Source organism: Carya illinoinensis, chromosome 16 (assembly GCF_018687715.1).
Source record: "Carya illinoinensis cultivar Pawnee chromosome 16, C.illinoinensisPawnee_v1, whole genome shotgun sequence".
Classification (NCBI taxonomy): Eukaryota; Viridiplantae; Streptophyta; class Magnoliopsida; order Fagales; family Juglandaceae; genus Carya; species Carya illinoinensis.
Window position 1 is genome coordinate 1733803 of NC_056767.1, and position 27173 is coordinate 1760975.

Consider the following 27173-nt stretch of genomic DNA (forward strand, 5'->3'; position numbering starts at 1 on the left):
CCTTTTCTCACCATCTTCAAGTTCACAGTGACATCCTCCGTCAGGTTGTCTCTGCAATTGATTTCTGACGAAAGTACCCTCCGTACTCCTTAAAATCTCCAAAAGCCTCTCTTCCAGAGTCCCACCCGTGTGTACTCAGTTTTTAGATTCTTCAACTGTAGTCAAAGATCCTCTGCTACTCCTAATTTCCGGAGCTTTGCAAATTGCACTTCACTTTCTTCTCGTTCGTTTTTTCTGTTGTCTTTTCGCTTTTCTTGCCATGATTCTCGGTTACTAGCTTCACATACACCGACGATAATCCGCATGGATTTGATCGAAGGCACGGGAGAGAGCTCGTCGCCGCCTCCCTTCTTTGCCGGCGGTTTTAGTGGCTACGATGTACGGAGCGACGTGTACAACCGGTTGGTCGAGAGTCAACACGAAGAGGTCATCTCTAATCCTGACTATCGCGAACTCTTGGACGCTCACTTTAATCGGTTGCCTTCTAGGTACCCCAATCCGATTGCTTCTGAATTCAGTTTTATTTTTTATTTTGTCTTTAATTATATGTTTTTATATTACTATTCTTCGTTTTCGAGTGACTTTCATGTTGGAAAGTTGTCACGGAAGACTTATAGTCACGAATCTCGATTGTTTGTTACATCATTGATTTCATTGAGTTGCTGCAGATCACGAGCATGTGTTTGTTTCCAGTATCATAAACCTATTCCTGGCAATTTTTGGCTTTACTTAACAAAAAAAGTTTCCTTATTCTCTGTTATCTGACAATGATATACTTCTCCCTGAAGAAGGGAAGAACATACAGCTAGAAAGCTGTAGTTACATAAGGTGAGCACCTAATACATTTTTTTTTTTTTTGGGATAGGTAATCAAGAAATTATATTCATATAAATAGGCAAAGCCTAGGTACTTCTATATGCATGAGAAATGTTGCGCCTCTGGCCTATTCAAAAATCACACAAGACGATAAAGAGATAATATTTAAGTGGTTCGGCAATTTGTCTACGTCTACTGAAGCGGGAACTCAGTATTTTTAATATGTTTGTATAAAATTATAAACACTCATAAATAAGCTCTCTATCTCTCAAAATGCATGTCCTGATGCCTCTCCAAATGCATTAACATTGTCTACATCCATGGAGCTTGTAAGAGATTTTCTTCAGAGGAGATTTACAAGTGCTTTGCTGCACAATCTCAACTCTCTATGATTCTTCTTTCGCTCGAGTCCATGAGTCCGCACTCATGTACACCTTGAGCAAGCCGAGCTTCGCTCGAGCCACAGTCAAGCGAACAATCTACCTAGTGCCTTTATAGCTTTCAAACCAGGCTCCATAATCCTACAATCACACCAATATGCAACTTGGAGACTGGTTCTCAACATGCCAACCTTTATCTCCAGCATGATCCCTTATCATCTCTGCAATTTTACAGCTCATGTTTCAAGTTAGAAGACTAACTAAAGTGATGCATAACTTTAGTTCATCACATACAGTGCCCTTAATCAACACATCTATATAGGGCAACACATCTCCCACTGCACTGGGAATCAATGGTCTCGCACGGACCTTGACACATATCAGAGAACCTGTTGCTGAGGTCTCCTTCTCTAATATGGGTAACTGACTCATCATCCTGCTGCTGTCTTCAGTCGATGTGTCCATCTTGTGTGCAGTCTCTACTAACTTCAACTTGCATAATCTTCATTCTTGCAAGATTTTTTTTCATACCATAGTTCACTACCTTCATTCAACAGGATATAGTTTAAGGTAGTAATCAATATGGAGGTCTGATCGTCTTAGGAGTCATGCAATTATCAACTTTAGGTGTAGATATTCCTGGAACATCTGAGGTTCTGTTCCCATCCCTCACACATTTTCTTCATGTCGTGGTCTAGGGAGATTTCATCATGTTTAGATGAGGAAAAGTAAAACTGACTTCATTTTATTTTTTCATCTAATTCACACGACCATTACCACGAGCCAAGACCAATGAATCATTCGTGACCTTCCTCGTCCTTTTGAGAAAACACTACTGAATAATTGTTGTCTTCAATCTGTCTTTAACAACCTCGTGCACTGCAAGAAATACATCGTCATGTATTTCTTCAGTCACCATATTCACATGATCATTCTCAATTTTCTCCTGATTTTAGTAGTCTCTTGTGGCCTATCTTGCCACAATTCCTAGCGAGTCATCTGTTGTCCAGATCTTGACTTGCCTCTGCCCTTATTCATGGACTTTGACTAATCCAAGCTTCTGCCCTGATTATCAACATTCAGGACCAACAAACTCAAGATTTTGCAAGAATCTCTTCTGTGCACCTCCTCATCTAGGATAAGATCTCTTACATTATGAAATTTCAACTTCGACTTCTTTATAGAATTACTCATAGTCATTCTCATGACCTCCAAATTTTTTGACTACAACGCCAAATACTAATGGGCAACAAAAGTATCTTCTGCCTTTTTGAAGTTGAACAATTTCTTCATCTGCTCTTTGTTATTTGCAACTGGCTTTTCAAAGAAAGCCACAATAAGATCCGTTGCGGTTCTCCTCTTAATAAACCTGCCAATATAACAAGTTAATGAGCATTGTCCAATTATCTGAAATTTGCTCCTCAAACTTCACGATCCCAACTGGCTTAAATCAAGTCCAAAAGAAATGAGTCTGGCAACATTGGACTCCAACTGGCTGACATCAAGTCCAAAACCAATGAGTCTGGCACGACTCCATCTGGCTGAGATGAAGCCCAAAACATGAGTCCTACATGACTCCAACTGGCTGAGATCAAGCCCAAAACAAATAAGTTCATCAAGACTCCAACTGGCTGCGATCAAGCCAAAAACAAATGAGTCTTGCATGACTCCAACTGGCTGAGATCAAGTCCAAAATAAATGAGTCTGGCACGACTCCAACTGGCTGAGATCAAGCCCACAACTGAACTAAAATTTGAACGGTCCAGATTGAAAGTACCAATGGCGAATCTCAACATTCTCACCGTACAGATGAGTCTGGAATGATCCAAATAGTTTGTCAGCACTATTTGATCATCGCAATTGGACTGCAAATGGCGTAGATCAAGCCCAAAATGATCTGCAACTATGGATGGTTCAGATTGAAAGTATCGATGGCAAATCTCGACATTCCCACCATACAGATGAGTCCGAAATGATCTAAATAATTGGTCAGCACTATTTGATCATCGCAATTAGACTCCAACTGGTGTAGATCAAGCCCACAATGATCTGTAACTTATGGACAATTCAGATTGAAAGTACCGATGGTGAATCTCAATATTCCCACGGTATAGATGAGTCTGGATTGATCCAAATAGCTTGTCAGCACTGTTTGATTGTTGAAATCTGACTCCGAATGGCTTAGATCTAGCCCAAAATGATCTGTAACTTACGGATGGTTCAGATCGAAAGTATCGATGGCGAATCTTAACATTCCCACCGCATAGATGAGTCCGGAATGATCCAAATAGTTTGTCAGCATTATTTGATCATTGCAATTGGACTCCAAATGGCATAGATCAAGCTCAAAAGGATCTGTAACTCATGGACAGTTCAGATCGAAAGTACCGATGGTGAATCTCAATATTCCTACCGTACGGATGAGTCCGGAATTATCCAAATAGTTAGAAAGCACCATTTGATCGTTGAAATCGGCATTCGAATGGCTTAGATCTAGACCAACAAAGATCTGAAAAATGGACGGTCTAGATCATTTGGCGCGTGGCTTACACATGCGGCAGCAAGGCGCATGAGCGAGTGTCCCCCATGTGTTTTCTTCCTCCCGCCGCAAGTGGGGTGCGTGGGCGCGTGTTACCCACTCGTCTTCTTCCTCTGGTGTGACTGAGGCGCATCTGTGCACTCTCCCGACTTCTAGGGGCGCGTACAGACTCCTCCAACATCCATTTTTGATGCCGTTTGCGGCAACTGATTCGTCTTGACGCAAGGAACATCATTGTGTGATCAAAAGTTGCTTTCGATCAATTTGATTTTTTCTGGACAACACGAAACCAAAGCTTTGATACCAATTGTTGCGCCTTTAGCCTATCTAAAAATCACAAAAGACGATAGAGAAACAATATTTAAGTGGTTCGACAACTTACCTACGTCCACCGAAGTGGAAACTCAGTATTTTCAATATGTTTGTACAAAATTACAAACACTCATAAACAAACTCTCTATATCTCAAAATGCCCTCTGTTCTGGGTTTCCCCAGAGCCTATATTTCGCCCTCAGCCTTGATCGCTCACATCAGTGAGGATGGTTTACACCATTACAAATGATCTCCTTTTATAGGAGAAGTCTACCTAACGTAGCCACCATAGTTGACAACCAAGAAATTTCCAGCAGCTATCCTTGACTATTGAGGGGCTGCATCAACCATCTAAGACTAGTGGGAAGCTTCTCTTGGACGGTGGGAGGCTGCATGATCACGTGGGCAATTCACACTTGGGAGGTTTCCAACAAGAAACACCTAAATAATAGTGTGCTATTGACAAGCGGAAAAATACTAACACAAACAACCGAGTTTTTTTATACAACAGCTAATCAAAAGAAATGTTCTGATTGATGCATCTCAGTCTGTTATGGGCAGAGTCTTGCACTTTATTTTAACTTGCTATGCTGGCACTTGCAGTTGCATCTGCAACAATGGCATTAGAGATGCTCTCTCATCTTTAAAATCATTTTGGGAGGTTGTGAACATTTCTCTGCAACAATTCTCTTGTATAGTTTCTATGTACTTGAGCTATGCCTAATTTTTTATCCATAAAATTTCTACTTATCAAAAAGAAAAAAATAAAACATTTCCCTGCAACCAGATATGGTATAGTTGCTCCCAAGCAATTTCAAGCAATAGGTTTCAAAGTTTTTACCTCCATTTTTGTAATATCACAATTTCACTCAGAATCAGAGCAAAAATTTCTTCTAAGAATCAAACACAGCCATAAAACTCTCATTGGCATACATTTTGAAAATCCACAGTACAAGGGACCCCTTTTTCTAAATCACTTAAAACATGCAAGGAATATTTCCATTATAACTCTAAATGAATTACTTTTATTTTGTACAAATATACCTTCAGAATAGATGCATGCCTTTGGATATTCATTGGGGACCAGATAATGTTTCTTCAGGGAGCTCAAGGAAGTTTCCCTCTGATAGCATCCAGGGTTTATTCAGTTTAAAATCCCGACTTTGATGGCAGCAAGAACACTGTTTTCCTTGCCCCTGCCAATGGCTGGGAAAATATTCTCAATCAAAATACTCTGTATCTCCACATAAAGTTTAAAATTATTTGATCCTGCTGGTAGGAAACTTCAATGATTGTTATGAACTCTTGGCACTTTGGAATTAGCTGGGAGGGTTGTATAAATTCATTATCCTCTATCCAAAGTTCAAGACCAGGGGACATTTAGGGTGTGAAATGGCATGCCATTAAAATGTATTAATCACTATTCCACCTTTGTCTTTTGCGATATTCTAGCAATTTCTCTCAGTTTTAACATCTTTCTGAAACTCGTGGACCATTTAACAGGTCCCTTCACTATCTAAAAGCTTCTCTCTCTCAAAATGGGTTTATATCTAATCAGCCCATAAAATAACCAAACTATGGAAAGGAGCCCAGTTGCGTGTTAACATGAATGAACATTTTTCTTTTTAACATTTTCTTCAATTCAAGTAAATTTTTGTGACAGTAGTTTGAATATGTAGTAGTCAATTGATTATTAGTTATGTTGGGTAAAAGTCTTTTTCTTGCATGGTGATGAACTTATAGCTTTACATTTTCTTTTTTTTTTTTCAGTTATGGACTTGATGTAAATATGGATAGAGTGGAAGATGTTCTGTTACATCAAAAGATTCTTCTATTGGCAACAGACCCAAAGAAGCGACCTGTTTATAACATCCGTTTCTTGGAGGTAAAACCTTCATTTGGTTTACCGATAAAATAAAACCCTTCATTTGGTTCAAATACTTTCAGAATTTGAGTACTAAATTTGATTTGAGTGAGAGAAAGAAGCTGATTTCTTTTGATGCTTTTTCGTATGCAAAATAAAGTGTTCGGACATTGAACATATGCATGCTATTATAAATTATAATATTAGCTTCAGTATTCTCTTCTTTTTTGTTTTGAGCCAATTTTTAATCCTATGAATATATATATATATTCTTCTATATGTCTTCATTTGTATTTTCTTTTGTTCTTTCTGGGTAGAATACTTGTGGTACAACAGATGGTGATGATGACCCGCAATTTGTAAGTTCTTTCTCTAACTCGAGGTCATCTTGTGATGCTGCTAGTGGAGTGGTGCCATCAGAAAAGAGGTATTCCATCTATACTGGTCTTATGTTCATGCTGGCAGTCCTCTCCCGCGCCCCCCCCCCCCCCCCCAAAACCAAAACTCCTTTCCATAACTCAATGAAAAGATGGCAACATTTCTCATCATTTGTGTTACTGTAGGGGTTCCATTGATTAGCTTTATTTTCAAGTGTTTCATTTTTTATCCTCGGTTACATAGTTATGCCATTTCTGTAACTAGGAGCAGAGATTGTGCTATTGAATTTGAACCTTGCCCTGGGCTTGAGCACCTAAAGTTGGATGCTAGAAGAAATTCCAGATCTACGGATAACTTTTCCAGAAGGTACCTGAGCAATTTTTATTAGCATTTATTCTGTTTCTATTTTCTTCCCTAATTTTTAGAAGTGCTGCTTCTATTCACTAACCTAAGTATAGATAACAAAAATCTCCCACTTTCAAAATAGTAAATGTTTAATCTCTGTGTGTACAGTTGTTTTAATACATACTATTTTGATAGTGTTGAATATGCTGTTGTAATATGGATAATTAGTTTTCTTTAATCAGTGACCATTATTATCTGGAATGAAAAGTAATATTGAAGCATTGACAGGTGAAGAAGATAGTAGCCAGATAATAAAGGTGTAATAATGGTACATGTTTAGTTCATTCACCTTTTATGTTTTGTGCATACACTTCTAGTGAAGCAATTACAACTCCCTGGGTGGTGGGGGTTGGGAGAGAAGTGCTCTGTCCTGGGAAGCATGGATACTTCAAATTAGAAGCTGTATCAGATACAGATATGGTTGGATTGTTTAATTGAATTTGTTTTTGATATCCTCCCTCTCTCTCACTCTATCTCTGTAACACAAGAGATGAGTGTGTATATTTTTCCATCATATATATGTTGCATATGCAATGCTTTGATCTGAAGACTTACGTCTTTGAATTTTTGTATTAAGAAATTTTACTTTTAAATTTTATTGTCTAGTAGCAACAACTAATTAAAGGCGAAATGTTAATGAAAACATAGTTGGAAAAGTTGAATAATGCATGGGAAGAAGAATTTAGAATATAGGTTCTTATGGTTATGTACCTTTTAACATGAGGATGAATTTCTTTTCTAATTCATTTCTGTGAGAGCATATACTATGCACAGACTTAATGTTCTGAGTTCTATAGATTTCTTTTTTATAAGTAATATTAAACTTTATTAATGAAAAGAAGGCGTAAGCCAGGTACACTGGGAGTATACATGTGCATACACCATTTTAAGAGCTAGAAAAAGTTACAAGGAAATCATGGAAGCTGAGACCATTGAACTCTAAAGCCATGGCCCACAAAAATAAAGTCTTCCATAACTGAGTTCTATAGATTCATTCATTGAAATCTCAATGTAATTTGAGAAAGTACAACTGCATTTTCTGACAAATGCTTTCAAGTAGTGAATTAGCACCTCTTGCACTGATATTTAAATTGAGTAGACAGTACTATGTTTATGAACCTTTACATTTATATCTAATGCATAAAAAAGCCAGGATACGTGTCTTTCATGAATATCACAGCCTTATGTTCCTTTATGGTGTGATGAAGGTATATATACATACATCTCACCCATAATCCTTTATCAAGTTATTTCTGAATTAACTTCTCTTGATTATTCTGTGGTAGAAGTATTTCTGCTATTAATTTGGAGCTGAAACTTTGGCTGTACGGTTACAGTATCACACACTCATGTAGCATCTACTGGTAAATTAAGTTGACCATTGGTGAAATACAATGCAGGCAGGAACTTCCACATGTTCATATACATGAAGTAATATTTTCGACCATTGACAAGCCCAAGCTTCTTAGTCAGGTATGTTTTTGAGAAGAAGTGTACTAATTTTTAAACTACCAAAATTCATAATACTATTTTGGGATCTACTGTCAATTTATTTCATCGCTGTCCTGGTCTTATACTTCCAAGAACTAATAATGCTTATGCAACACTGTCGTTCAGATTCATACACCACATTTTATTGCACTAGTGAATGTTGATGTTGGATACCCCTAAAGTCACCCCTCAAAAACCTTAAAAAAAGAAAACAAAAGAAATGGCAATTGTTTTCCTCTGACATCTGCAGAAACAAATAATCTTCGGTTGTAGGCATACTTCCAAAGTTTGAGATGATAAACTGAGTTCACTGAGGTCTGCTCTTCTAATGTTGAAACCTTTTAAATGTTAGGGTGGCATTCTGGTGGGTTCAGTATACATGTACTGTAGTGATTCTACTTATTGATGCATCTCTTCCATTACCTTAATGTGCTTGTTTTTAATGCAACTCTTATATGGCACTAAAAGTAATTCTTTTTGAAAGGAGAGCATAAATGTAGATCCTATGGAGATATCCAAAGTCAATGCAGGATTTTATCTCTTTACAATGCTGTAATAAAAGAAATAAGGATTTAATCCACAGCTAACCTCTATCCCCTGTTCTTTTCTTTTAATTTTTTTAATTTTTTTTTATGGAAGGGGTTGGCGGGGGGATTCCTTTCAATCCAAATTCAATTGGCAATAGATTGTACTACAGTTTTGCAACAAAATTTCAGTCTGGATTTTATTCTCTAATTTGAGGACAATGTTAGTCAACCTCTCTCTTTCTCTCTTGCTTTATTGAATCAATAGCTCCAGCTATGTATATCCTTGTTCACTGGAGTTAGTGTCACACAACATCATATTAATCTTTGATTGGGTTGTTAGTACTTAGGAAAACATTGGTTATCAAATTGTTTATACCCAAGGTGTTTGAGTTGAAGGTGGAGAGGATGGGGTCTCTGATTTACATGTCTTTGAAAGGAATAGGAAGGTCATTAGAACAATAGCTCGATGGCAATCTTCATAGAATGGTTGCTGGCCCTGGGGGACCCTTGCATTTAGTTAAAGGATGGAATTTGTAAAAGCCTCAAACATTGGAAACAGAGCATACCTAGCTATATGATGATGATCAAATGCTCATGAATGTTATCTAGCTCCATGGAGCATGCTTAAAGACTATTTGCCTTGACACGATGCTTGACAAGGGGTCTTGACTGCTAACTCCAGTAGGTACTCTGGTACAATGGTACCTGTCATGGTTGGCCCTTCATCGGTGAAATTGCACTTTCAAGTTATATGCAGAGATGGTTCTAGAATCGGGAAAATCTCGAGTGACTAGTCTAAGCAACAAGGGTATTTAAGGAATTAGTGGTGGAAGGAAATTTAAAGTGCAAAAGTACGGAGGATGGATTTGGACAATGTCCAGTGGTTGTGCAGTTGTCAAATTCGTTTTGAGATTTCCGAAGTTTTGAAGACGGCACCATGGATGTAGAGGGCATTAAGGCTTACTTTCTCAATGTACTTTACCATTAGATGGCAGCCCACCTATGTTCCTCTAACTTTACCTTTCTGGATTTTCTTTTATCCTTTACTTTTTCTGTTTAGATGTCTATCATGTATACTCCCTTTGTACTTGGATAATGTCTTTCTGGTCATTGATAACACTTATCTTGTAAAAAATGTTGTAATAATAGAAAGGCTTGGTTCATTATGGCGTCCACACCAAATGATTACTTGGACTTAGTAGTATCTTAACTATGAATTCAATTCCACCTAAATGCAAATTATTTCATACTGACTAACATGAAAAATCTTTCTTTCATGAAAATACAAGTGTATAGCATTAAGTTAAACTAATAGCCATCCTATTTCGAACAGACACCGTTGCCCTTCAAGGGTTGAAAAGACCATGAGAACTAAAACCAGGAGAAAATATCAGGACGACTGAGTTTTATAATCTGGTGTTATTTTTGTCTAGCTCTCTACATTGCTTTCGGATATAGGATTGAACATCCGTGAAGCACACGTGTTCTCAACAACTGATGGCTACTCCCTGGATGTATTTGTGGTGGATGGGTGGCATGATGAGGTACTTCATCATTCTTATTGTTTTATTATCTCTCACTTTGCTCTGTCTTTCAGGACTTTTGTTAGCCAATGATATTTTAATATACATTTCGATTGCTTATACTTCTATCACTTTCCTTTGTGGCTTCTTCTATCGAAATACTCTAATTTTATCGGTTATGATGTTTTTAGTTTAGGTGAACTTTTTTTTTTTTTTTTGATCGGTAATCAAGAAGTTTTATTCATCATAAAAGGCAAATCCCAAGTACATAGGGCATATACTTGAAAGATACCTATCTAGTTACAACCGAAACAAGAAAGTCATGGACATTTAGTCCATTACATACAATGGCTCCCACCCAAGAAAACAAAGTTTTGAAGAAAAAAACTTTCAGCTCCCCCAATGTTCTCTCATGGTCTTCAAAGCTTCTGTCATTTCTCTCTTGCCATATGCACCAACACATGCATATGGGTACCATTTTCCATATTGCTGCCACCCTTGAATCTCCTCGAAGTCCTCTCCAGCAGGCTAGAAAATCCACCAATCTACTGGGCATGACCCATGCTACTCCAAGACTCGTAAAGAAATCTGCCCACATGGTCCTAGCCACCTCACAATGTAGAAACAGATGATCGACTGATTCCCCATCTTTCTTGCACATACAACACCAATCCATTACCATTACTCGACGTCTTCTTAGGTTATCTGTAGTGAGAATTTTACCTAATGCTGCTGTCCACACAAAGAACGCTGCTTTTGAAGGAGCTTTAGTCTGCCAAATGCTTTTCCAAGGGAAATTGAGCATGCCTGGGCTGGATAAAACTTTGTGAAACGATCTGACTGTAAATTTACCTTTCTTTGAGGGACTCCACAATGTCCTATCCATGGAGCCCTCTGTCATGCGTATTGAATACAGTGTTGCATAGAATTCAGTGATAACCTCCAACTCCCAATCTTGTGCTGCCCTAGAAAATTCCACATTCCAATGAGGGACGCCATTAGAGAAAACCAGCAAGTCCGCTACTGCTGCATCCTTAACTCGTGCTAGCTCGAATATGGCGGGGAAGTTGTCTTTGAGGCTCCGTTCACCACACCATTTGTCATGCCAGAATCTAACTCTCGATCCATCCCCCACTACAATATGAGTATGTCTCTTGAAGGTCTCCCAACCGTTCCTAATGTTCTTCCACAAACCCACCCCATGTGGTCCACGAACCTCATTTGAACACCAACCACCCCATGCCTCCCCAACACGTTCAGCTATAACCGACTTCCACAAAGCCTCACTTTCTTGTTGGTACCGCCACAACCATTTCCCCAATAGGGCTTTGTTGAACTCCGTCAAGCTTCGCAACCCCAAACCACCCCCAGAAAACGGGGTACAGACCTTTGACCAATTAACCAAATGGAATTTGAACTCCTCCCCCCAACCACTCCACAAGAAATCACGCTGTAGTTTCTCAAGACGATTGGCAATCTTCGTTGGAAGCGGGTATAAGGACATAAAGTATGTGGGGAGGTTGGCTAAGGTAGTTTTAATCAGTGTGAGTCTACCACCTTTAGATAAATACAACCTCTTCCACGACGCCAACCTTCGTTCCATTTTTTCAATCACAACATTCCAAATCTGTTTAGATTTGAAACTGGCGCCCAAGGGTAAACCAAGATACTGCAAGGGTAGACAAGAGACCTTACATTGCAATAGAGCAGCAAAACCCGCCACTTCAGGAACATTCCCCACCGGTACCAACTCAGACTTAGATAGATTTACCTTCAAGCCTGATACTGCTTCAAAACAGAGAAGTAACGCCCTCAAAGATTGTATGTGCCCAAGATGTGCTCCACAGAAAATGAGAGTGTCATCAGCAAACAACAAATGGGAGATGTAATTAGAACCATTCCCCACTGAGAACCCATAGAGGTGTCCCGCTTCCACAAGCCCTTCAATCATCTTACTGAGAGCTTCCATGACAAAAAGAAAGAGTAGCGGAGAGAGCGGATCTCCCTGTCTCAAACCACATGAAGAGTCAAAGAAACCCACCGGTGAACCATTTACCAAGATAGAGAAGCGAGCTGTTGAAATGCAAAACTCCACCCATTTCAGCCATTTCTCTCCAAAGCCACATCTTGCCAGTAAGTAAAGCAAGAATTTCCAGTTAACATGATCATAGGCTTTTTCCATGTCTAGTTTGCAGATCAACCCAGGCTCACGGGCTTTGAGTCTTCCATCTAGCACTTCGTTTGCAATAAGAACCGAATCTAGAATTTGACGGCCTTTGACAAATGCATTTTGTGGCTTTGATATTAATCTCTCCATTACCATACTCAAACGATTCGCTAGTACTTTGGAGATAATCTTGTAGACCCCAGTTATCAAACTAATAGGACGGTAGTCTCGAACATCTGTTGACCCTGCCTTTTTTGGGATAAGTGCTATAAAAGTGGCATTGAGACTTTTTTCAAAGCTGGCATAATTATAGAATTCTTGAAACACCTGCATGAGGTCACCCTTGATCACCTCCCAACAAGTTTGGAAAAAGCCCATAGTAAAACCATCAGGACCTGGGGCCTTATCACTAGCCATTCTTCGGATAATTGTGTGTACTTCTTCTTCGTCAAAAGGTCTCTCAAGCCGCTCTAAAGACTGTTGATCTATTGTTGAGAAAGATAACCCATCAACTGTAGGTCTCAATTGTTGTTGTTCGACTAGTAAGTGTTCAAAATACTGTGCAATGTGGTCCTTGATGCTTGCTTGATCCGAAGAGACTACTCCATCCACCATCAATGTGTCGATGGTGTTGTTCCTCCGATGTGAATTAGCCACCCTATGAAAGAACTTCGTACACCTATCCCCCTCCTTAAGCCATAGTGCTCTGGATTTCTGTCTCCAAGATATCTCCTCCATCAATAAAGCTCGTTCAAGATCCGTGACTACCTGACTCTTGCGAGTTTTTTCTGCTTCAGTGAGAACTCTTGCCTCCTCTTCCCCCTCTAGGCCTTGTAATTCCTCCATAAGGGATCGTTGCTGTGAAAGCACATTACCAAACACTTGTTCATTCCATAGCTTCAAATCTTGTTTCAGTGCTTTCAATTTTCTTGCCAAAATATAGCTCGGAGAGCCTTGGAACACGTAAGAGGACCACCATTGTCTGACCCTGTCTACAAAACCATCAGATTTTAGCCACATATTCTCAAATTTAAAATACCTTCTGCCTCCTTGAATGCCTCCACAGTCCAAGAGGATAGGGAAATGATCTGAGCACACTCTATGTAGACGTCTTTGGGTTACATCAGGATAATGTAGCTCCCAATCACAAGTGAGCAAGAATCTATCAATTCTTGACCAAGATGGTATTTCTCGAGTGTTGGACCAAGTAAAAGATCCTCCCGTAAGTGGGATATCCATAAGTGCCTGTTCTGAAATAAAGTCAGAAAAATCACTCATAGCGGGTGTGATGCAGGATGTACCTGACCTTTCACTTGGGAAGCGTGATACATTGAAGTACCCCCCTAAACAACTTGGCAGCTCCCACCAACTAAGAATTCCAGCCAGTTCCTCCCACACTGCTGTTCTTTCTGCATCAATGTTAGGACCATAAACCCCTACAAATGCCCATCGGAATCCATATTCTATTTTCCTAAAGGAACACGCCACAGAGAAATCACCCACACAATCCTCTAATCTTTCCACCACCCTTTTGTCAAACATGATGAGAACACCCCCCGATGCTCCTTTGGATGGTAAATAAGACCACCCAACATGATGTCCTCTCCATAGGCTTCGGACTAATCTCCATGTAATTAATTCTAGTTTGGTTTCTTGTAAGCAAATGATATCACCTTGCCATTGACGAAGTAAGTTCCTAACTTGGAGCCGTTTGGCCTGCTCATTCAACCCCCTTACGTTCCAAGAGATGATTTTTGGTTTCATATCGGAACTATCGCTGCCCTTCCTTTGGAGCGTCCTCGGCTAGAGCTCCGCTCCCCTCCCTCGTCGTTCATTGCCCACGTAAGCCTCTTTAGTTCTCTTTCTTTTTTCTTTTCCAGCCCAATTGAGGGATCTTCTGTGGTTTGTGAATGACTAGCTTCCATGGCTGTGAGAAGTGCCAAAAACTCATTTTCGAACCCCACACATTTAATCCCAACAATGTGTTTTAGTTCCAAGGCAGTTTGAATTACCCACTCTGACCCCCTCGGATGAAATGAATTCAGAGGAGTAGGTTCTGTACCCTCAACACAGCAGCTGACTTTCACAGTACCCTCCCCCATTTCCTCCCTCATCTCCGTTCCACTTGGACACTCACATATTACCATAGCCCCTTCCCTTTCACTTTCCTCTAGTTTATCCACTGTTTCCACACAGTTGCCAACCAACGGAAGGAATTTTTTAGCTTCTAAAACAGATTCCGGTGAACTTGCCGGATTCTGAGCATCGGAGCAGACTTCCGGCAGCCCAGAAAGTACCGCCGGCGTGTTCTGTGAGTCCTCACATGTTACTAGCCCAACCCGCTGCTCTTCAGTCGCATCCTCTGTGCAAACCAGCCCCTGTTCTGAAGATTCCGGCGCCGGCGACGTCGCCATCGCCACCGCGATGGGAGGAGACAGCCCAGACCTGACCGTCGCCCCTTTCTGTGCCACCCCTCTGCTCAGATCTCCTCCCGATGACGCCGGATCCAGCTTCAAGGCCTCTGCACGCCGATATTCTTCGGTTACTGGGCTGCCGACGGCACAGCCAGCCTCTGATCCTACCGACGACGAGCTACCTGCGTTGGGATGCCGCTGTTGAGGTGCCGGTGCCGGCGGTGGTGAGTGCAGCTCTCCACTGCCGATGGGCTGTTTTTGGGTCAATAGCCCAGTGGCCTCCTTATCGGGCTGGGCCTTCTCCAGGGCTGGCCCATTCATCTTGATTCTCCATTTCAGCTTTGGATGGGCTTGGCGTGACCGGCCCAAATCCATTCCCAACTTGATTTTACCTTTATTCATCCTGGGTTTCGGAGCCCCTTTATTTTTCAGACCCAAATTCCTTTTAAGAAATAAATCCCAGTCCACCTTTCCTATGAGTGACTCAATAGTCCTCTTTACCCCAGCCAATTCCTCCTTCACTCCAGCCAGTTCCACTTTCATACCAAAAAGGATGTTCTGCCCCTCCCTTTCCCCTACGCAGTTCTCGGGCAGACTAACTACACCTAAGTCATTGACTTGTCCTCTACCAACTCTCCCTGCCATATGACACTCTCCTGCAACCCTATGACACTCTCCTGCAACCCCCTTATTTTTCTCTTTTTCCACGTTATACAAAATCTGCACGTTGCCTCCCTGCACTGCCACCCTACTACTTGCTTCACCTCCCCTAGCAGCCTCAGCATACGTCCTGGTTTGCCCTCCCATTTCTTTCCCCTTCCCACCACCCTTAACCACCACTGGAGCCTTAGAAAAACCTGCCAGAGCATGCTTCAGCTCCAAGGATAAAGTCTTCCACCCATAACCTTCCTTCCCTGCTGGAAACACCAGCATGCCTCGGCGGCCATTATCACCATATTCCATAACTTCCAAGAACTGTCCAAAGGCATTAGATCTTCTATGAGCAACCACAGCCAAAGAACCAATCCGAAAAGACTTGAAGAAATCCCTTCTCCCCATCGAAAGATAACATTCTTCCACCATGTTAGCCATCCAATGAGCACAAGAAAGGCTGAAGACCAACTCCTTCGTCACCTTTCTGCTTCTTTCTGTAATACTAAGGAAGTTCCCCCCCTCTAATGCTAAAATAAAGACTTTGTTTTCTATAAAAACATGTTTAGAGTAACCCATCTTAAACTAGAGACTGTAGCAGACCCAAGCTTAAGGGGATGGAGATTCCAGTGTAACACTAGAAAAGATCATCCATGGATGTACGGAGAGAGAAAGAGAAAGAAAAAAAAGCTGGTTAAAGTTTGGTGAATATTTAGGTGAACTTTTATGACATTAATGGTACAGAATTTATATTTTTAGCCAAAATGTTTCAAGTCTTTCATGGGCAATCAAGTACGATGCTAAGGGAGGTAGTTCAAGTCGAGGGAAGACTAAAGGGAGGGCATTGTGAAGATGTTCTTGTAGTGGGTATTGTTGGGTAGAGGATTAGTTTTACAGGAAGCAAGGGCTGGGGTTAGGGAGGTGTGTTACATTCCAATTTGGGCTTGGTGTATTTTGGGTAGTTTTTACAGGCTTTTTGGGTCATTAGGGACTCTCTAGTATGGGCTAGGCATTTTCTTGTATACGTCTAGTGTACTTGGTTACTCTTATTGATATATATAAGATTTTTACTTATATAAAAAAAAAAATGTTTCAAGCCTTTGCATTTGATATGTCTATCACGTTTATGTTTCAAATTGGTTGAGTTAGACAAATTGTGGCTTATCCCAGGCAAGTGAACTTGTAATATATTAAGGTGCATCGGGATTATATTTCTTTTATTACAGGGTTTTATGCTGAGTCCAAATGTTGATGACTTTGCAATGTTGTGATCAGGATACAGATGGTTTGTATAAAGCTATGGAAACAGCAGTTGCTGGAAGCGAGGTAGTTTATATTTTATTGTGATCATAATCTATATTTATGGATTCTTTTGACGTTCAAATCATATCCTTGAAGTATGGTCCTTTATGGCTATGGATTTGTAGTGTGCGTTTTGAGATCATAAAACCAGATAACCAGTAACTATCAAGTGTATGTGGACATTACTGTTCACATGATTCTTGGAAAGGAGTTTGTACTGCCCTTTAGAAAAGTAGCTAAAATGCTCCAACTTAGAGGCCTTCCCCAGGTCTATTAGTTCTAGATATACTATTTTTCTTTAGAAGGTCCCATAATATCTCTCACAATTGCTAATTTTCTGCTGATCTTCATAGGAATGAGGTATAGGTGCGCATTATGGTTGCACATCTTGTGTATCTTTTTAAAAAGACTTGTCTATTCATAAAAAGGATTAGGAGATGGATGCAGGTATGCCGAAGTATTAGATCCATGGATTGATTTTTTTTTACAAGTCAGTCAAAAAATTTTTAAAGCGCAAAAGGATTCAACCCAAGTACATGGAAAATATACAAGAGTGAGCACTTTCCTAGGGTTGAGGGCAGAAACAAGAATGTAGAAAGTCTAAGTACGTAGAAAAGGCATAGATGGCTTGAGTCCTCACCAAAGTATAGAATGTTTGAGCAAAATAGTTTCTATAACTCTAACACTATCCTTTCTCAAATGTCAAGGTTGCGAGCATTGAATTGCTCCCAAATGCACTGCATTACTTATAAAGAAGCCATCTGCCAAACTTCTGATCTACAGTGGCTACCTCTCTTTCCCCTCGAACCCATTAGTTAGTCCAACTTTTGGGGCTAACCCACTGTATCTCGAAAAGAGATCTTTTATGGGTACGTTACAATGAAGTAGATAGTGGTCAGTTGATTCACCCTCTTCTTGCACATACAATACCAATCCATCATTATGGCATGCTTCTATCTTCAATTGTCCGAGGTTTAGATCTTTCCTAAAGCCGTTGTCCACTAAAGAGAGGCAACCCGTGAAGGAGTCTTGTTTGGAAAAGGAGGACCATCGTGGATAGCTTGACAGTCAGTTCCAACTTCAAACTTCTGATTTTTGCATGAGTCGCCATATTTTATTCTCGCCACTTCTACTCAGCCTAAAAGAGTGGAATAAGTTGAAGAATGAGAACAGTTTTGACTTCCCAACCGTGAGTAGAAGAAATGGAGGTGATGTTTCACTCAGGGAATTTTGACCACTCAAGTTTTCAGTAGTCAGTACCCATAATCTTGACTATGTCATGTTGTGCTAAAACAGCTATGTGAAGTGACGGGTCTTAGGAGTTGTCTTTTGCTGCATTTTGTAGGCAAATAAAGGGAAAAAGAAGTGATAATGACTTCAGACGATGTTCTCCTGAACCTGCCTTAGATATGGATATAGTGGGTACCTGTTTTTCATTTTTTTTAATGACCTGCTTTTATGTTGAATCACATGATTTTGAATCACTTTTTGCTTTGAAGCATGTCACCGTCTTTTCATGCTTATATCTTATAAAAGATTTACCGATCTTGGTCTAGTGGTTGGGGGATGGCTTCTTAATATTCTGTATTTGCTTTCAAATGCATGACCCGACTATTACTTCTGCCCACCAACGCATCCACATGTCTTATAAAGCTCGTGATGGGGTCAATATGGGTGTGATGGTTCATGTCTGTCTTTTGGAACTACATTGATGTTCTTAAGTTACTGCACAGATCTCTCCACCATTAATAGATGTTTAGTTTAGTTGTGATGTCAATGCCTGGATCCACCAGAGCAATTCTATTGCTATCTCGCTTAATCTTTTTCTTCTCAGTGAGTGAAGAATGAACACCAATAAAAGAGCAATTAACACCCTTTTGTGAAAATATAGGGATCGTGGTCACAATCTTCAGATTCTCATTCAGCTGTGGAAAAAGCATTGTCAACAGAAGCAAACTCTGGAGATTGGGAAATAGATACAAAATCATTGACGATAGGAGAAAGAATTGCATCTGGTTCTTGTGGAGATCTGTAAGTTGCGTTTTGGTTCTGCTGGACGACTGCCCTCTTAATTGTCCACCTTTTATGCCGCTCACTATTCCTTTCCCTTTTTTTTCAGAGTTATGTCTCTCACCATTCTTTTGTGGTTCATCTTAAGGTATCATGGAGTTTATCTTAGTGAAGATGTTGCTGTTAAGATTCTTAAATCTGAACATTTGAATAATGCTCTGGAGGATGAGTTTGATCATGAAGTGGCAATTCTAAGGTGAATAGTTCAGCAGGAGTTACTATATTGTTCATTATATGTTTTACATTCAGAACTGATTGTTTTTTCAGGTATATTTTGCTAAGAAAGTCATGAAAATGTTTTTTGCCCTAGCTTACATGATATTTTTTTTTGCTTATTCTATTTACATTGAACCTTCCCTTGCTTACTTCCCAAGATTCTTTGGCTAGTTTAGATAATTAGAAAGAAGGGGAAAATACACTTTCCACCTTCTAACTAATGTGCGTTTTGCAATGTGCAACTTAAACTGCCAAATTGACTCATTGTATCCTCTAACTACCATTGACTATCAAATAGCATCTTCTGTTAAGATCTGACAGTCAAGATTTTGTTATGCCATTGGTCAAACCTAAATGAAAGTGGTAATTGGAGGGTAAAATATGCCAGTTTTGTTAGTTTATGGTGCATGGCAAAACATGTATAAGTTAGAGGGTAGAAACTATATTTTAGCCTCGAAAGAAATTAAGTTAAAAAGTTCAAGTCCCCTCAGGGCTACTGGAGGTTTATCTGGCCATTAACTTCAGGGTCCTGTGGGATTAGTTGAGGTGCGTGTAAGCTGACCTGGACACCCATGGATATATAAAAAAAAAAAAAAAGAAATTAAGTTAAAAAGTCTGCTTGCCAAATCCTTTTATTGTATGATTGGCTTGGTTCCATGTTCAGGCGAGAAGGCATCAATATTAACATTTACTCTGTGTGCGTGTGGCTTTGATGATGTACCCATGCATTTCATTTTGTTGAGTAAGAACTTTTATTACCTGGTATAGAAAAGGTAGAAGTAAAAAAAAAAAAAGTGTAGCCCATTAAAACAAAGGAAAAGAGTATTAAAAAAACAAAGTTTTGAGCTCCCCCAATGTTCCTTCACTATCTTCAAAATTCTTCTCGTTCCTTTCCCTCCATACATACCATACTAGGCAAGTATTAACCATTCCCACCTTGCTGCAATTTATGGGCTTCCTTCTAATCCTCTCCAAGACTAAAGAGGGTCCACTACTCTTCTGGACATGACCCAAGCCAAACCAACCGGTTTGAAGCAATCACTCCACAAATCACTAGTCATGCATCTTGCAACAGAGTAAAATATGGTCAACGAACTCCCCCTTCCTCTTATGCATGCATCATCAATGAATCACTACAATTTGTCTTTTCCTTCATTTATCCATGGTGAGGATCTTTCCTAGAGAGACTGTCCATGCAGAAAAGGGCTCTCCAAAGGGACTCAGTCCCCCAAATACTATTTGAAGGAAAGAGATTGTTATCATTTGGGCTGAGGACGATACAGAAAGAACAAACTGTGAACCTCTATTTCTTAGAAGGATCCTAAAGAAGCTTAGCTTCACCTCCTCATACTGTTACATTATATTCACATGACATAACCATTTTTCCTATTGATATCAAGGGAAGAAATTAATTTCGTCCTCTTGGCTTCTTGTAGAGTGTCAAGTTTACTGCTCACCATTGTCATATACCTCTTTCTCGCTTCCTTTTCTCCTTTCTTGCTTTGTTTTTTTTTTTTTTTAAATCTGAATGCAGGGAGGTCCAGCACAAAAATGTTGTTCAATTCATTGGTGCATGTACAAAGCCTCCAAATTTGTGCATCATAACAGGTAGAGCTTTTATTGGAAACTCCAATATTTGCATTCGGCATAAATAAGTATTTTTCTTAGTAACCTTAAGGGTTGGCTCAAGTGATAAAGGCCTTGGGTTTGGGGGTATGCTCTCCCTAGGTCTAAGGTTCAAATCCCTTTGAGTGCAAACAATCTCTAAGGGCCATTTGGACTGGGGGATTTTCCCCTTGAATTACCTGAGGTGCACTTGAGGGAAATTCCTTGCTGAGAGCTTGTGCACCTCTGGGATTAGTCAGGATGCTGTTTCTAGACACCCAGTGCCAATAAAAAAAAATAAAAAATAAAAAATAAATAAAAAAAAAAAAAGAATTTTTCTTAGCTCTAAGGTTTTTTTTTTTTTCTTTTTAGAAATGGTTTCTTCCACTGTAAATTCTGATAGGGCACCATAGCTTATGACTGCCCTGTCAGAAGTTACTGTTGACACAGCAAGGAAAAGAAAATGAACAAATTTAGATGTGGAAAGGTAGTTGTTTTTGAAGTGAGTTGAAAGGACTTGGTAAAATTTTCCAGCTTTCAAATCATAATTTCCTTCAGCATAATTTGCTCAAGAAGTTATGGTCCCTCTCATGACGCTCTTTTTTTTTTTTCAATTCATTTATCAAGACAAACTTAGACATTTAAGGAAATTAATTTCAATTACTCTAAATTTGTTTGGGTATTATGTCTCTCTGATGACCTGCAACATTAAATGTCTTTCACTACTGTCACTCACTTGATGGTCTAGGTTCCCTGACTCTTGCTTTTCCTCATGTATAATGTAACCATGAAATGTTTCAATAGTCTATAATTTAATTGTGGTGACATGTAGGCTGAACCTTTATGTCAAAATTTCACACGTGTATCTATCTTTTAAGAGTTCACAGTTCTTTTTCTTATATCGAGTGTTTGTTTGGAATAAGTGTCTATTTTGAAGTTTTGCACCTGTGGATTTTGGTTATTGGCTTTGACTTGTGGGATTCTGATCTTGCTTGCAGAGTATATGCCTGGAGGAAGTCTGTATGATTACCTGCATAAGAATCATAACATCTTGGAACTTCCTCAGCTCTTGAAGTTTGCAATTGATGTCAGCAAGGGAATGGAGTACTTGCATCAAAACAACATAATCCATAGGGACCTGAAGACAGCAAATTTGCTAATGGACACTCACAATGTACGAATTTATGAAGATCATTGATTTGACTGATTGACAGCTAAAATAGCTTCAAAAGCATATAAAATGCAGAATGATTTAATTATCTCTTTGAAAAAATATAAATAAGCTTAGCTACTCAAATTATTTATGATCCAAAGTATACATTGGATTTCAATTTATTACTTAGTAAAAAAAATATTTATTGGACTTTAATACATATGAAAATTGTTTCTGTATTGTATTTAACTGTTATATTGATGCATGTGTAATCAATGACCAGAAATCTTTGGCTACTGTTTTGATGAGGTTGGACTTGTGCTTCTGGCACATCAAATTTGATTTTCTGGACAAGTTTGTTTATATGGTTCAAATGTATATTATATGTTTTAAAAATACCAATTCACAAACAATATTCAAATGCCAAAGTAGGTATTCTCATTCAATTTAAGCCAGTGGGAAAACTTCTCATAACTCTCTGGTAACTTGATGTTGGTTATTTTTCCCCTAACCGTACGTTCAGTTCCACTGGTAAATGTCTTCAGTAATAAAATCTAGTAGTTGATTGCCTATCAAAAAATTTAGCTAATGATACAAGGAATGATTATTTATATTCTGTTTGCAATCTATTGGCATGACTTACTCATATTTTGTTAGGTGTTTGGCCTGAAAAGTTATGCATCCGGCCTTGAAATGATTAGTATAATTTAATAATAATAGAATCAGCTTCTACGGCGCCACTATTATGATTATCAGTATTATTAGCATTTTGGTATGCGCCATTTTCCAGTGGAAATCTCAGATCTTGCAATGAATCTAGTGAAGCTTGGTTGCCCCGTGTACTTGGGCTATGCCTATTATCACCAATAAAATTCTTATTTACTGATTAAAAAATAAATAAATTAAGTGAATTTTGGTTGTTACCTTGTTCACCATCATATGTTATTACACTGTTGATGATGTCATATTGTTTATGATTTCTTGGGATAATGACTTGATACAAACAGGTTGAAATTGTTGATTTGTTATTGATTGTGCTCTCTAATTTTCATCTCTACTCCAGTCCGGTAAAGAGAGACAAGGCTTTAGATCTTTTTTACAGAAAAAAAATTGTTTTTTTGGTCTCAAGGTTATTAAGGTGGCAGATTTTGGGGTTGCTCGATTCCAAACTCAAGGGGGAACAATGACAGCGGAGACAGGAACATACAGATGGATGGCACCTGAGGTCAGTGATAATTAAGCTTGATATTACCTTTATGTTTTTAAGCTTTTATTGTTAAAATATTGGGTCTAAATATCCGTGCTAGATTTTTTGATCTTTGTAATGGATCCGATGATCAACTCTTAAGTCATTGTTTTAGCTGTCATGGAGGAGTATCTTTCGTCCCACTTGGATACCCTGACTTTCGATATGCTCCTGTCATGACTTAGTTTCATGTTTGTCCTTGAATTACAATAAGCCGATGGATTCTGTATCTTACTTTTGGTCATCGATTATGGGGACCGTGCTGACCTGTCCACTCTGCCCTACTTCATTCACATGCATTTTAGGATTATTCCTAGAATGATATTAGCTTTTAAGCTCAAAATTGATATTTTGTTAATTATTTGTGCCTTTTTCTGCAAACTAATGACAAGTCATGTTGTTAAGGGAAGGATGTTGGATACTCTTGATTCCCTTGAGATGCTGGCATGTTGCTTTCAAAAATATAGGCATGCTGTCTTTGCTGCAAATGCTCTGGTGGCAGAGCTGATGCCAGACCTTATCCAGTACCAGTGAAATACTTATTTTGCTTGGTTTCATTTAGTACTGGAACAAACTGAACTTAATGTCAATGATTTTACATTCGTATGTTAGCACTCTTTATGTCCTTATATGTTATGCACGTGTGTGCGCTCATTATTTACATCTCATTCTGCTGCTCATTTCCATGTTTCTTTTTTCACAAGGTCATAAATCACCAGCCATATAATCAGAAAGCAGATGTATTCAGTTTTGCCATAGTCCTGTGGGAGCTAGTGACGGCCAAGGCATGTTCTATTGTTATAAGAAGCCTCAACTTGCAATTTCTTCTTTTATATCCAAAAGAATTCAGTTTCAGAAGAAAAACTCTCTTCTTACAACCATGGTGATTCAAAGCTGTTGATTTTTCACTGTTTTTCAATTAAATCAGTTTTGTTCTCATTCATCAAGGGTTATTCTAGTCAGTTTATGGTTGAAATGAAGGTTTTTGTAATAATGGTAAGAGGGTAGTTTGTTAGTTCTCCAAACAGTTGAGAGAAGTAAAGGGATCATGTGCTCAATTTCATGTTAGTTCTCCAAACAGTTGAGAGAAGTAAAGGGATCATGTGCTCAATTTCATTGGGCAGAATCAATCTCAGCTGTTTTCTATCCATAATGAAAGCTTTGCTCCAAGAAGAGGAGCAGCCGGATTTCATCAAGTCCTCCCATGCTGGAAATAGAGCATATTTGGCTCAAAGATGCTCCATTAGTTATGATTGTATTTGGTTTGGCCCTCGCAGAGTATGTTGGTGGAGGTCATTTCAGTTTTATAATTATTCTGGAAGGAAAGGATTTGCAGAAGAAATGAGAAAGGCCTCAATTTTTCTTCATTTGCATTTTAAGTGAGAAAAAGAAATAATTGGAACTTTGAAGATTGTGGGAAGTTTTTTGAGATATTAAGCTTTTTTCCTCAAAACAATTTATCTTTGGGTGGCTGCTTACATTTTTACTCATTTTTTGAGATTTTCTTCTTTTTCCTTTTTCGGTTTAGGCATCTCTCTTGTATACCTGATTTGCACTTTTTTTTCCAATAAATTCTTATAAAAAAAAAAAAAAAAAGTTAGAGCAAGGAACGTTGTGCAAATCAAGATAAATTCTCATTCATCAAACTTTTTTTGTGTGGCAGGTTCCATATGATAGCATGACTCCACTACAAGCTGCCTTGGGTGTGAGACAGGTTTGCACATTTGTATTGACTTCTTTTAAATCGAACAGTTCATCCAATTTAAATTGAAAAATTCTACTTATCATCTTTACACCACACCCTCACACGTGATTTTTTTATCTTTTTATTTTTTCCCCTTGACAAGTATGTGATGTAGGGATAATGAGTAGAAATAAAACAATTAGTTTAGCAGGAATAAAACAAAAAATAAAAATAAAAGGAAGAGAGAAGTTAACCTTGATAACATGGCAAAATCTCATGGCTTCTGAAAGTACACAAACCTTAGCATGCACCTCAAGGGTCTAGAGTAGGTATAAGTAAAACAAATTGGGCTAATTAAGATTTAGCAAATTAGAATTTTTGAGTAACATTCAGGCTCTCTTCTGCATCAGTATCTGTAAAAATATTGAGTCTAAAAGCACAGATATTTAAGTCGTTAGTGGTTTATTAGCCCTTCGACAGTAGGAAAAAATAAATTTGGATATACCTTTGTAGATGAGGTAAAAAAGTTAGAAGAAGAAAAAATTGTGTTAGATTTCTGCTTCTTGTTGGATAGCATGGAAATTTAACTACAATGGTAATTTAATGCCTCTGTACTTGTTATATGTGACAGAAGTGTTAGCATGTATATTTAGGAAGTCGAAATTTATCTTACCTTTAGGTATTCTTACAAAAGTAAATCTAAGAAGTGTTTTGTATTAAATTTTCCGAAACTGAATAGGTAAATTAAAAGTTCGGTAAAAATTTTGTGATGTGTTTTGTAGTGGGGTTTATGAAAATGGATTGGTAGAATTAAATGTTGTTAGGATAAATTTTTCTTGATGTGCTTTTTTTTTGGGGGGGTTTTGTGAAAGTTGGGGAATTTATGCCAATAATTAGTTGAGCTTTTTTTTATTTATCAAAAAAAAAAAATTAGTTGAGCTTTCTAGAAAGAAAAAGCTTTGTTGCCTCCGAATTCCTCACTTTGTCCTGAGGCGAAAAGTGAAGCTTCTGAATTTATCTATACCTAAGATTTATGTTCTGTATTCAATTTATTAGGGACTCCGACCTGATCTTCCAAAGAATGCACACCCCAACCTATTAGAATTAATGCAGAGATGTTGGGAAGCAGTTTCTGATAATAGGCCTTCCTTCTCTGAGATAACAGCTGAACTTGAAAATCTCCTTCAAGAAATTCAGGTACAATAACATCCACACCCCCCCTCCCTTTCCCGGGGGCCAAAGAAAACCAACTCAAGCCACAACTGTGGTTCTCCTTTCCATACTCATTGAATATAAAAGGAAAAAGAAATTGATCTTATTCTAATTGTCATTGCAGAAAACTTCGGAAGTAACAAACAGCAGTTGAACATTCCCAGTACGCAATTGTAAAAGCGGCTCATTTTTAGGCATTTGAGTGAGGAATATTCTCTCTTTTTGTTTCTTTCCCCCTGATTTATGTTCTTCAGATGCATACGAGGTTATTTTGTACAATGGAGACTTGAAAAATTCAGAAGGCTGTCCAATACAAATTCAGATAGACAAATGGAGAGATTATCATAATCTGTATTTCAAATATCTCCAGGGACTCCAAGTAACACCACGATAAACTTCACTGTGAAATTTGTTTCAAGCAAGGGTTATACTCTCGAGCAGATCTGGTATGGCTACCGCTCGAACAAATGCATACTTTATGTGATTGGTTCAGGTTTTCAATTATCACCCTTTTGATGGGTAAACTTGGTTTTATCTTGAAAAGCATGTATAGTTATTTAGTTCCTGCAGGATTCACCATCAGGAAACTCTGTACAAATGCAATGGTGGATTTTCTTCCCTCAATTAGGACTTCTTTTCCACCAAGTGATCACTGAGTTGCATAGTTTTTACATATGAATCTATCGTTAGTCATGCAGCGGTCATTGTTGATTCACATTTTCCTGAAAAAACCTGGTTGAGCTAGTTGATGTGATAGCCCTTCATGTTGTCTGGCTAACAAGAAGCAAAGCTGGGGCCATGAGCAGCGCCAATCTACTGGTGCTAACAAAACCTGGTCGAGAACATTTACTAACATCAGCCTAAGTCAGTTAGATGACATTACTGTTTCCGTTTTTTGTATGAATCAGATATCAATTTAACCACAGAAAACTACAGAGAAATGTAAACAACATATAACTTAATCAAACTTGTTCAACCCATTACATAGAGATACTAGATCCCATTACATTGGCTATCTTTATCTAGACCCATAGGCTTAGAATTCCCTTTTACCATCCTGTATTGGTTCTTCAGTTCCTCTCAGTGAAGGATGGGGAGGAAAGGAAACAGAGTGAATAAGAAAAATGGTCACTTTTTCTTTTTTTTCAAAAACAATTGGATTAAAAGGCGAAGATCATCCTTTTGAAATTCTTTTATTCTTATTCAAAACAAACCTCT

The 27173-nt window shown here is 38.6% G+C and overlaps 1 protein-coding gene across 3 annotated transcripts; it reads left to right on the plus strand.

The window, feature by feature from the left end:
* On the plus strand, nucleotides 1–26670 carry LOC122299108 (serine/threonine-protein kinase STY17-like). 3 transcript variants are annotated; one of them, XM_043109045.1, is made up of 17 exons: nucleotides 1–488; nucleotides 5818–5932; nucleotides 6229–6338; nucleotides 6554–6655; nucleotides 8095–8167; nucleotides 10146–10256; nucleotides 16743–16793; nucleotides 18661–18800; nucleotides 18889–19035; nucleotides 20590–20663; nucleotides 21659–21834; nucleotides 22943–23038; nucleotides 23764–23844; nucleotides 24723–24773; nucleotides 25800–25940; nucleotides 26080–26157; nucleotides 26326–26670. In XM_043109045.1, the coding sequence occupies exons 1-16, from the start codon at nucleotides 304–306 to the stop codon at nucleotides 26107–26109; spliced, it is 1683 nt and encodes a 560-aa protein (XP_042964979.1). In that variant the 5' UTR covers nucleotides 1–303; the 3' UTR covers nucleotides 26110–26157; nucleotides 26326–26670. The 3 variants fall into 3 exon arrangements, with proteins under 3 accessions (XP_042964979.1, XP_042964978.1, XP_042964980.1); XM_043109044.1 differs by having other exon boundaries at nucleotides 26080–26670; XM_043109046.1 differs by having other exon boundaries at nucleotides 3–488; nucleotides 18928–19035; nucleotides 26080–26670.
* The last annotated feature ends 503 nt before the right edge of the window (nucleotides 26671–27173 follow it).

What these genes read in the sequence shown, in the direction of transcription:
- LOC122299108 (XM_043109044.1), top strand. Translation starts at nt 304, where the DNA reads ATGGATTTGATCGAAGGCACGGGAGAGAGCTCGTCGCCGCCTCCCTTC. An exon ending in ATAACATCCGTTTCTTGGAG is followed by an intron (nt 5,933 to 6,228) that starts GTAAAACCTTCA and finishes CTTTCTGGGTAG; the next exon opens with AATACTTGTGGTACAACAGA. An exon ending in CTGCCTTGGGTGTGAGACAG is followed by an intron (nt 24,774 to 25,799) that starts GTTTGCACATTT and finishes TCAATTTATTAG; the next exon opens with GGACTCCGACCTGATCTTCC.